This window comes from Gopherus flavomarginatus, chromosome 10 (genome assembly GCF_025201925.1).
Source record: "Gopherus flavomarginatus isolate rGopFla2 chromosome 10, rGopFla2.mat.asm, whole genome shotgun sequence".
In the NCBI taxonomy this organism is placed as follows: Eukaryota; Metazoa; Chordata; order Testudines; family Testudinidae; genus Gopherus; species Gopherus flavomarginatus.
In genome coordinates, this window is record NC_066626.1 from 43,258,267 (window position 1) to 43,270,551 (window position 12,285).

A 12,285-nucleotide genomic window follows, 5' to 3' on the forward strand; every position below is an offset into this window, starting at 1 on the left:
TATATATTGTGTTAATGAATATGATGTTAAAACACAAGTTAGCACTTGGTGTAGACTGACATGGTTAACCCTATGGTGGACCTGAGGTTAACCAGGACTGGTTGACACAATGCAAGACATGACAGTCTTTGGCTAGACTGAATGCTAAATTGTGTTTAAGATCACGTTAGTTAACACTGTGTCCTTTCCCAGTGCAGACAAGCTCAGAGACACAAAGACCTCAAGGATTGGACACACAGAGATGAACACAAACACTTTGGAAGACTTGACATGGATATTTTGACTGAGACTGACATGCTTATGTTTCTCTCATAATTGATTGTCCCTCCAGCCTACCTACTGCTTTCACTATAGACATCTGAAGTTGTTAAAAAAATGTGTTTAGATAGCTTACTCCTCTAACTTTCGGAAATGTTACTTGGATACCAAACCAAGTAACAGTTGATTAAAAACAGCAGCATTTGTTTACATACAACAGTTTCCATCTCAGCTACATCGTGTGCATAGCAGCACCATATAATCCTTATTAGCTTTTTTGCTTTTCCCAGCAACGGAAATCACATCATCTGCAAACAACAAAACAAGGAGAACAATATCCTTCATCGCCCCATCCTTTAGACTCTGCTCAGCAAAGCTTCTATGTTTTCAGTTAGGGTTTTGCCTGAGTAAGAGACTGCAAGATTGGGAAACATAATAATAATAATAATTCCATTTGCTTCTGGGATCTTGACCTTACACTAATGAACACCCAGCCCCACTCAATATGTTTTCCATACACGATGAGAAAAACATGCACTCTCAGTCTACTTGACTCATTTGAGATTAAAGAAAGCAATGACAGACATGAGAGAGAACACACAGTGTCAGTCTCACTCCAAGACCCCATCCTGAATTGTCTCATAGCCCTGCCTCTCAGTGGACAAGCAGGTAAACCTTGTATATTTAAAGCTGCAGTACACAGAAAACAGAATCTTATTTAGAGCATCACATAATTCAGAGTCAAAAGACTAAAACAAGTGGGCCAGTTTCTACCTTTGGTTACAAAGGAGTGTAACAAGGGTGCAGCCATTTAATAGAGCCAAGTTTGACCCATTCTGTCTGAAAATGGAAGTAAGGCCCAGTGATATAAAAGTCATTGAAAATAAGGAATTGCTTAGAAAATACAGCCTATATTTTAAAATCTTGCTTTATTTTCTGTTTAGAACGGGGAATGGGTTATTACCTGTGTAACAGCAGCCTTTTGGTAACGGCATTTGTCTCTTCCTTAACCCACAATGTCCCTTACCAGACTGTTTATGGCACTGATTGAGAAGGCAGACTGCAGCTGTCCCCTTGCCAGTGACCTTGTACATAGGCAAGTACCTACTGCATTTCATTACCTCCCTTGAGAATGCAGAGATTAACTGCCCTCTACACGCAGCAGACAGCCACAGACTCACATTTTTCTCCTAGCCCAACTCAATTGGGCTCCAGTAAAATCATATTTTACTGTCAATTTTATAGAAAGAAAGAGACAATTGATTAAATAAGAGAGAGAGAAAAAATAAATACTGTGGTGAAACTATTCAAAAGGGGCCACTGATTTTAGTGTCCAACTTGAAACTTCCTGGGCTTCATTTTCAATAGTGCTGAGTACCCTAGTGCCCCTTAGATTTAACAGGCCCCCCAACATTGAAGAACCTAAAATCAAAGGACACTTTAGAAAATGCTGACTTCTACAACACCATGGGCAGTATGACTAGATTGGCATGAAGATGAGTTACAACACAGCCAGCAGTTTAACTCAGAACATCTTGGAACCTAGATACGTTTTGACATCTCTGACAAAGTTTCAGTATCTCAGACAATAGGGTGAGGAACATGGCATAAAAGAGATGTATCCCATTTCCCTAAAAGACAGTGTATGTGACTAGAGACTCTTCTCTTATATTCTGTTTGACTTTTGAAGCACAGATATCCATATCTCTATTAGCATTTGAAATTACATTATCTTCTAGTCAATAGATAAATACTATTAGCATTTTCTTTTACAAAGATATTTACTTTTCATCTAGAAACTCTCTTTATATTTATCCTTGGTCCACCCATAGCTAAACATAGGCAATTCTCTCTCCAGGGAGTACTTTCAAACACTGTGTTGGGGCTGAGACATAGGTGGCCAGGAGTTGGAGTCTAGTGATTAGAGCAGGAGTCAGTGTTGGGAGTCAAGGCTCAGGAACAAGGCAGGAACCAAGAACAGGTCATTACAGCAGGGTTCAGGAGTCAGGCAAGGTCCAGTGTAGCAGCCAGGTAGAGCCTAGTTGCATGGACCACTTCTTGTGCCTCTCTTTGGGTTTAAATAAGAAGCCCTGACCAATCACAGTTCACAGTATTCCTACAATCAGGCCCTGATGTAACTTCAGGTATCATGGTATCTCCTGTTCAGCTGGCTAGTAATGAACTGTGGAGTAGAAGCATGGTGGTGCTAGTTAACAGAGAACCCTATGGACTCAGGTTCGAGACGTACGGGACCATGACACAATGCTATTCTCCAGTCTCTCAGGAAAATGTCACTACTCTGCCTCTAACATTACCTTATTGTGACTGAAATAATCAGCTTCTGACTATCATATTAACTGGACTCTCCTCCCAACCTTACCAATAAAGGATAATATCAGGGAGAAATGATTCATATAGAAGAGATTAGACAGGATCTTTGGCTCTGCTGCAGCCCTTCTGCACCCCTCTGGTGTTGCTAATGGACTACAAGGCTGGCTTTACTGTCTGGTGGAAGCTCCTCCCACACTCCCCTGCCCTTGTAGGGGGAATCCCTGCCTCACACAGAGTCAGCATAGCTTTGAGGGGAGACTTTCAAAGGCACAAAGAGGAATTAGATGCCCAAATCCCAGAAAGTCTATAGGAATTGGGCTTCTAACTCCCCATCTGGGCCTTTGAAAATCTCCCCTTTAAGTCATTTGAGCCTGAATGTGCACACAAACTGTGTGCAGTTTGGCCATAGCTTTAAATATGTTTCTTATAGGCCTAAACCAAAGCCCACTGAAGTCAATGGAAGTCTTTCAGTGTTTACATTTTTGCATAAATCACTGACTACAGACTTTGCAGTGTTTGTGTGGAATCTCCCAGCTCTATCTTTTCCTTGCCAGTGTAGTATAAGTGGGAACATCCTAACATACTACAGAGCCAGGTATCATAATATGACTACCACTGTGCATGACAAACTTTTATCATTCCATTTCTCCATTTTTTCCCCTTGGGACAGTCCTGTTTGTAACATAGTTCTAAAATGATTTAGAATCAGTTTATAAAATTTGCAGTGTAATGTTTCATCAGGAAAAAAAAGCATCATCATCATGTTCTTTGGATCACATAGTATATATTGCTTTTTTGTGAATAATAATTTATATATTATATTAAAAAAGTTATAACATAAACATATTTACACCATACTTACCCCAAAGATAATGCTCTATATTTGCCATTTTCATTTTGGTTTTCATAACTGCTACAGCACCGGGTGCCTAAAAAACTACATATCATGGACTGGGAGTAAATAAAGAATTCACTGGGGCGTGAAAGCATTTGAATGTCTGACTGAAGAACTATGTTTTCATAAAGCACTGGAAGAGGCTATTATTCTTCAACAGGTTTATTTCTTTAACAGTTATTCATTTAAGTGTGATTTATATCATTTCCAATCTTAAATACTTAAAATGCTTCACTGAGATTTTTATTTCTTTGTGGCTGTGTGCTTGTTCTTTTCACATATTTATTTCTTGAATAGATCAAATCAATGTTTCAATTATCTCTTCTTCAAAACAAGCTTTTAAATAGAGGAATACCAATCACTGTCATTTTAAAAAGTCAAATCTTAATTTTTGGGTAATGGACCCTGAATCACACACTTGCTGAGGGCCTAATTCTGCCATGTTTAATCCCTCCAAATAATAACTTTACTCCATACCTAATACCATTGATTTCAATGGGACTACTCACAGAGAAAGGTACTACTCAGTGAGATTTGGAGTGACAGAACTTGACCATTAGTGCTTCTCTTAAGATGGTATAGTGCAATGAAAATATTTTTGTTTGGCACGTTTATTGTTAAAATCATTTCAAAGTTTTCCACTGTAATGCACACACCTTCTGCAATCCCATTCCACAAATTCAAATCCCCTGGGGACTGAAACGTATAACAAGAGTATAATGAATTCCCAACCTATTGTGTTTATGTAGAACTCTGTATTTGCAGTTGAAAACAACTGTGTATCTACAAAAGATGAAAAATGCTAAATTTGTGCAATTGCCTAAAACATAAGGACCTGATCCTGCCAACATCTATGCGCCTTCTTAACTATATATGTGACTAGTTTCATTGACCTCAGTGTAAACATTATGCACATGTGGGTTGGCAGGATCAGGGCCTAAGTGTGCAGAAAAATTATTATTGTCCTATTGGCTCTGTAGGAAAAGTGCACAATAGTAATACTATGGTACATTTAATTGCACAATCAGGTTAATTAGCATATATAAAAAGCTCAGCACAGAAAGGCCTCATTTTAGGGTTGCCAACTTTCTAATCCCTGAAAACGGAATACTCTTGCCCTGCTTCTTCCTCTGAGGCCACGCTCCTACCTCATCTGTCCTCCCCCATCACTCGCTCTCCACCCCCACTCCCATCACTCTCTCCTCCATCCCCAGGACTCACCTGCAGGCAGCAGGTGCACAGCGGGGCATGGCAGGGGTCATTCCCTGGAATGAGGGGCTGGGAAGGGGAAATCAGGACACAGTGTGGTGTGGGAGGGTCCATCCCTGGAGCAAGGGGTTGGGGTGGGGAAATTGGGGCTCAGTATGGGGGGTGGGGTATTTCCTGCCCCTGGAGCAAGGGGACAGGGAAATCAGGGCACAGCAGGGCAGGGAGAGTGGGAAACAGGTTACCACCCCAGATGGCGCTGGTACCTACTTTGGAGCTTGTTCCGGGAGCCAGCCAGTTCTGTCCATCAGGCTTCTGCAGCAGCTGCTGCTCTTCCCACCCCTGATGGCAGACGCTGGTTACTGCAGGTTACTGCTTCCCTTTTTGACTGGTCTGGTTGAAAATCAGACACCTGGCAACCTTACCTCATTTTCAGGAATGGCCTGAAAGCCTGTGTATTAGCATTTAAATTTGGGGTCTGATAAAAGATCAAAATATCAACCTTTTCTATCTTGAACTGTGGGTAATAATTTATGGCCCCATACTGAACCCTGCTTTCAGTGATCTGCAAATACAAGCTCCATGATAACAATGGAGACAAGCATTTTGATAAGTAACAATTTCTGATATTGATTTCTTGGAACACTGGAAATATGGACCTGTTAAAACAGCCTGGGGTGCTTCATTTTACATTTTTAAACTGATAAAAGAAATCACCAACCAAGACAAGAAGGTATAGATTATTAAACAGAGTAAGAACCACATTGGGTAGATTTTAGCATTGTTGTAGGCTTCACTGTGTTGCAGAATGAACCTCTCCAGTGATTTCCCTACACTCCTCCCGGGGGGGGGTGTACACTCCCCCTGAATTTCCCCAACACCCCCCAAGTTTTGTGAGCTAATTACATACCAATTTAGTGACTGTTTGGAAATCCGAATTTAAACTGAAACACTAATACACACTTTAAAAGCTTATAGAGTGTATGATAAAATATGTGTATCTGAAAAAGTATAATAGATTTTAAAAGTATGAACACAGACTAGCTTCCTTGCTTCCTTATACAGCTGTTGTTTTTTATGATGTCAGTGCATTCATTTCTGTGATGTTGGCCAACCTAATAATTTCAAATGATGATTTGTAAGCAAAGTCTAAATGAGCTCTCCCTGACAGCTAGTGATGAGCTGGGGCTGTGGGGAAAGGCTTCAGGGCCAGATTATATTTACATTCAAACCTAACCTACCTAGGTATCCAGCAAACAGATCTGTGTTGTCCAAGTGATAGATTTTGGCTGGGGTTGGGTTACAAACCACTTGAATGGGGGATGAAGTGTTGTTCTTATTGTATGAGTAAAGGGCAGTAGAACTGTACTTAACCTGTGATGATTTGAAGGCATCAAGAGAGAGGGTGGGGACCTGTCCCTCTCCACTGTTTAAAGACAGAGCTGATTAGGCTCCATAGAGAATCTTTTGTTCTGTTAAGTGACCACTGCAGCTGAAATCACTGACAATCAGGTCTAAGTGCTTAGTCCTGTTGTGGGGACACTGTTCCTGTGGGTACAGTGTTTTTGTGTAAGAGACAGCCCAGACTGCACTAGCAGCGAGCGAGGCTCCCGCACTGAGAGCTCAGCTGAAATCACTGAGAGCTGGTGGAACCTCAAGAGACCAACTCGCAGAGGTCACAGTGGCAGGTGGCAGCTGAAGGTGACTGTGCAGGGTCATTGGCAACAGAGTGGTGGAATGAATGGTGGCACAACGAACAGACGTGGCCAGAACAAACAGTGAGCCGCTGGAGGAACAAGCAAGGTGCCTTCTTGTCCCCCACCTGGCAGGTGTACTAACGTGAAAGCACCTCTGAACTCTGAGTCTCCACTGACCAAGGACAACACCAGTGAGTGGAGTGCGGTGGAGGGAAAAGTGAAGGGCATGTTAAATAAACATTTGTTTGTTGGACTATATTTTAGTCACTTTGCTCCAGAATGCTAGATTTGTGACTAGGAATGGAAACTTAAATAAATGTTTCCTAGTAGGCCAAGATTTTTTAAATGCATTATTTGCCAAGGTTGTTATCTCACATTGTTATCATCTTGGGAGGTCATTATGTTGGGGAGCTTCTGTACTAAACATTTTTATTATTATTAATTTTTACATAAGAATGATCATACTGGGTCAGACCAATGGTCCATATAGCCCAGTACCCTGTCTTACAACAGTGGTCAAGGCCAGGTGCTTCAGAGGGAATGAACAGAACAGGGAATCATCAAGTGACCATCCCCTGTTGCCCATTCCCAGCTTCTGGCAAACAGGCTAGGGACACTCAGAGCATGGTATTGCATCCCTCCCCATCCTGGCTAATAGCCACAGATGGACCTGTTCTCCAGGAATTTATCTAGTTCTTTTTATAATCCTGTTATAGTTTTGGTCTTCACAGCATCCCCTGGCAAAGAGTTCCCTGGGTTGACTTTATATTGTGTGAAGAAGTACTTCCCTTTGTTTTTTTAAAACCTGCTGCCTATTAATTTCATTGGGTGACTGCTAGTTCTTGTGTTATGTGAAGGATTAAATAAAATTTCCTCATTCAATTTCTTTGCACCAGTCAAGATTTTGTAGACCTCTATCATATCCCCATTAGTCATCTCTTTTCTAAGCTGAAAATTCCCAGTCATTTTAATCTCTCCTCCTATTTCATACCCCTGATTATTTTAGTTGCCCATCTCTGTACCTTTTCCAATTCCAATATATATTTTTTAGGATGTGTGACCAGATCTGCACACACTGTTCAAGGTGTGCACGTACCATGGATTTATATAGAGACAATATGATATTTTCTGTCTTATCCATCCCTTTCTTAATGATTCCCAACATTGTTTGCTTTTGTGACTGCTGCTGCACATTGAGTGGATGTTTTCAGAGAACTATCCACAATGACTCCAAGATCTTTCATGAGTGTTAACAGCTAATTCAGATGCTATCATTTTGTATGTAGAGTTGAGATTGCTTTCCAATGTGCATTACTTTGCATTTATCAACATTAAATTTCATCTGCCATTTTTGTTGCCCAGTCACCCAGTTTTATGAGATTCCTTTGTAATTCTTCGCAATCTGCCTGGGACTTAACTATCTTGAATAGTTTTGTATCATCTGCAAATTTTGCCACCTCATTGTTTACTCATTTTTCCAGATCATTTATGAATATGTTGAACAGTAATAGTCCCAATACCGACCCCTCAGAGATACCACTATTTATCTCTCTCCATTCTGACAACTGATAATTTATTCCTACCCTTTGTTTCCCATCTTTTAACCAGTTACTGATCCATGAGACGACTTTCCTCTTACTCCATGATGGCTTACTTTTCAAAAGTCAATTTAAATTAAATACTCTTTTTTTAAATGTATACATTTTTAGAAATCTAGATCTGTTATGTGTTTGGTGTAACTTGCATTATTCTTATGTTAAATTTGCATAATCCTAACAAAAAGTTTACTTTATTCATATCTCTTTTATTTATCTCATTGGTCCTGATACCCCCCATGTAAATGCAAACACCCCCTCCAATTTCAATTCCTGGGGAAACCACTGAACCTCTCTGAATGCAAACAAATCAGTTGTCTTTCATTCTGCCAGACATAAGGGGTTTCATAACTTCCAGTTTGTGATGCTTGCAGCCAGAGGGAGAGGTAGAGTTCTCTGATGCCAATTTTGTTACATTAAAAGGGTGTTTTCATGGAGTGATGATCATGGCTCATGTTCTTAACAGAATGTTATCACACCATACTTCTGTCTCCATATTGTACTTAAGTGCATCTGACAATGTAAGTTCAAATAAATTGTACATTTTCAGATAGCAAATATTAAATAAATAGTTACTATGGTATGTTTCCTGTCTTTCAGTGGACTGTTAAAAGAACTCATCAATATATAAACTTACATGCAGACAACATGTATCTTGTAAATATTAAAAAAAACTTCATTACTTTAATATATTTCTTACCTTGGTTTTTAGGGGATCCCAGGGAACTTGATAATTGATGATTTGCAAGTGCAAGGGATTGGCTTATAGGCTGTGAATCATTCATTTGCAGTGAATGCTTTAGAAGAAACTGAGATGTGGGAATCTCATCCGAATCCTTTTTGAATAAGGAACAATGTTTCAGAAACATAAAATGGTATAAGTATTCCACTCAGTGAAGTCAACTTTTAACCACGATCTAACAGAAAACAAATGTATATTTTGTACGCTTCATTGTAAAATGTCTAATGCTAGATTGAAGTCACACAACATTCTTGTGGCTTTTAGCCATGGTGACTAAGCACCTGTGTCATAAACATTTGTATATTTTTCCCCCTCTAACTTATTTACCCCATACTCACGCAGTTAATCACAGCATGCACTGTATGCTGATTTCCTCTCATAGTTAATTTGTATTTTTAGAAAAAGGCTATAGGAAGGTATTAATCTGCTTAACATTTCTAAGTACATCATCCAAGGGATTTTGGTTTTTTAATCTTACATATGCTCAGCAGAGTTACTGGTAAAAACTGTACATTTTCTTCATTTCATCCTTTCAACATCAAATGGTAAGCAGCAAAAATTGGATCAGACTTCAAAGACTATGCTGTGCTCCAAATCACAGAGCGACTCCTCCATTTCACATATTGAATTCGAGCAGGATATCAAAGTGCTACCAAAGAACCTCAGGTCCTTACTAAAAAAGAGACTAACATCTGTAGAAAGTGAAGTGCACAGACAAATCACCTCAGGGAGTAGCTAGCATTTATTCTCAGCAGCAAATTTCCAGCCTTTTGATTCTCTTATTCACCATACCTCCCTGTCTTTCTACAGAACTAAAGTTCTTAGGAAGCAGGCTTTTGTCTCAAAGACTTCAAAACATCACTAAGTTTCATATTTTGATGACTATACCAAGCAGAACTGTGGACTCAGGAATTTGAATCTGAAGTTAATAGTACCTTTTTCATCTGTTTGTCAAGAAAATCAGGCTCTGCAGGAGAAGTCTGGTTGTTGGTTTGCTGCCTAAAAATTAAAGTAAAATATAGAGTTTAAATATTGTTATTTTCCTCTATACCACCAGAGAATTACGGGAACACACAAGTTTTGTCCTAATGTTTTATTCCACTTATCTGCACATGATCAATTCTGAAAAAACAGATCAGTCACATTTCCTGTAATGATGAAATTCCTTGATATTAAATACATTAGTACTGACCTAGAATGGAGCAAAATATTTGTCATTATAGCTTTGTGTGAGTGTGTGAGTGTGTGTGAGAGAGAGACTAGATTGAGATTGTGAAACTTCTGTGAAATTAGAATGCTTTTATAAAATGCGACAAGAGTTAACACTAAATGTTTTTCACTTTCAGAAGGCTGTGAAAAGCCACTTTCCCTTGAAAATTCAAACTCAGGAATTCTGTAAAAGCCAACGGGAGGACCAGCTTGTACACCACTCCTCAAAGCCACATGGTCTAGTGGATTAAGCAGAGGGTGGGGAACTAGGATTTCCCAGGTTTTTATTCCACTTCTGCTTGTCTTAATACTTTACACTTATATAAACTTCGCCAATATTATTTAAGGCCCAGTCCTGCTCCCACTGAATTTAATCAGACCAATAAAAGACCCCTTATGTAGGCCCCAATTCATATGAGCAGACTCCTGAAGCCAATGGGACTCTGCACTGACAAGAAGGTCAACCCGCACAGATTCTGCTGCATGATCCCTAACTATCAAGCAGATAAATGCTACCAATGTCATTTTACAGATGGAAAAACTAAGGCTTACAGTGGTTAACTGATTTGCCCAAGGTCACAGGTCAGGATTAATGTAGATTAATTCCTAGGTCTTCTGATTGCCACTAAGGCCTAATCTACTAGACCACAGGACCCTCTGATCTAGTTGCACCTTTTTTGGAAATGAGGCTAATATCAATTACCTACCTATGTTTCTGGGGATGAAAACATCTTAAATCCTGTATATTTTCAGACTTCATCTTCAGCAAATATCATTTCTTTCATTTTACAGATAGTGGAAATGTATAGCAGGATGGGTAAGAGATTTGCTTGAGTAACTTTTTGAGTTTTACATGCATCACTGTGAATAATTTTCAATCCCTCATATTTTGAAAAAATAAAACCCAGTTTTTTTGGAGGGACAAATATCATATGGAACTATAATACAAATACAGTACTCATATCTGTGAATTTCATTTGTTTGTCATTCTTTCCCAGCTTCACTCAGTTCTATTAATAACCAAAAATGACTCTAGAGCAGTGTTGCAAGTACAGTGGTACGGTCTGATATGCCGTACCAGTAAGATATTTATAGCTGGTAAGGCATACCAGAAAGACAGAGGATGATCCTGCTCCCAGCCCCGTCCCCTGCCCTTCCATGGAGCTGTGTTTCCTCTGTCTATACAGCAGCCCTGCCGGAGGACAGGGCTGGTGGGGCAGGGTGGGGCTGGAAACCGCAGCAGGGAAAGGAGCAGAACGCCAGCAGTTCCTCCGGTGCTGCTGTACCGCCCCCAGCCTAGCCCCCTGCCTTTCCACGCAGCTGCATCTCCTGAGTCTTCCTGCCTGGGGTCTGTACAGCAGAAGTCTCTGGTGCATCAGGGAGGACAGAGCCCCCCCACCACCCGCACTCCACATAACATGGGATGGATGTGGATCATGGGGAGGGGACGGGGAGAGCACTGGGGCCCGGGCTGGGAGTGGGGCAGGGAGGAGTCACGTGGGGAGGTCATGTGCCCCCCGCTTTGTGTCCCTCCCATGAGTGCAGCGTACTGACAAGAAATTATTTCTACTTGCACCACTGATCTTGAGTAACAGCAGAATAATATAATGCACTGTTTGAACAGTAATTGTTCATAGCAGCTACATGTACAGACTTACTTTTCAAAAACACCTACAGTTAAAATAATTGAAACTGAACAAGGATATGGAATCTTTTAAACTGTTACTTTGAGTACTGAACTTGACACATATCTTTGACACATGTACATCACTACGGAAACACATTACATAACATGCATATCTTACCACCACATCCACAAATGAAGTCTACAATTTTTGGACTCTGACTTTCAAAGGGACTTGGGCTTCTGAAGATGGGACTTAGGCACATATGAAAATGTTATCCCAGGTCCAGAGATCTGATTTAAATTGCAAGTTTTACAAAGCTGGTTGTAAAAGTCATGCCAATTTAAGCAGTTTAAATAAAACTTCCAAGAAGTGGCATGAAGAATTTACTGACAAGTTCAAATGTCTAATATCTCTGGAGTAGTACAGTTCACATACCACAAATTGGGTTTTATTTACTGGGTTTTTTTTAATAATTTATTCTTTAGAAATTGTTATTTGGAAACATGACAAAATATTCTGCCCAAAATCATACGTTAAATTTGAACATAAATATTTTATTTAATGTACAATATATAACTCAGAGATAAAATGCTACCCATATTCTGCAACCAAAGAATCACTGGACAGTACTGTCTCTGATAAAAGTATTATACATAATAAACTATCTCAAAATGACAATGAACCTGAGCTGCTTTAAAATAGCATCTAGTCACAACCCTGAGGA

At 39.8% G+C, this 12,285-nt stretch overlaps 1 protein-coding gene across 1 annotated transcript in view; it reads right to left on the bottom strand.

Moving 5' to 3' along the window:
• MYO3B (myosin IIIB) overlaps nucleotides 1-12,285 on the bottom strand; it is a 390,911-nt gene that overhangs the window by 86,947 nt on the left and 291,679 nt on the right. Inside the window, exons 31-32 of the mRNA XM_050916262.1 lie at nucleotides 9,660-9,723; nucleotides 8,683-8,818 (exon numbers count right to left, since the gene is read on the bottom strand). Coding sequence (XP_050772219.1) covers nucleotides 8,683-8,818; nucleotides 9,660-9,723 — 200 coding nt within the window. The remainder of the gene's footprint in view (nucleotides 1-8,682; nucleotides 8,819-9,659; nucleotides 9,724-12,285) is intronic.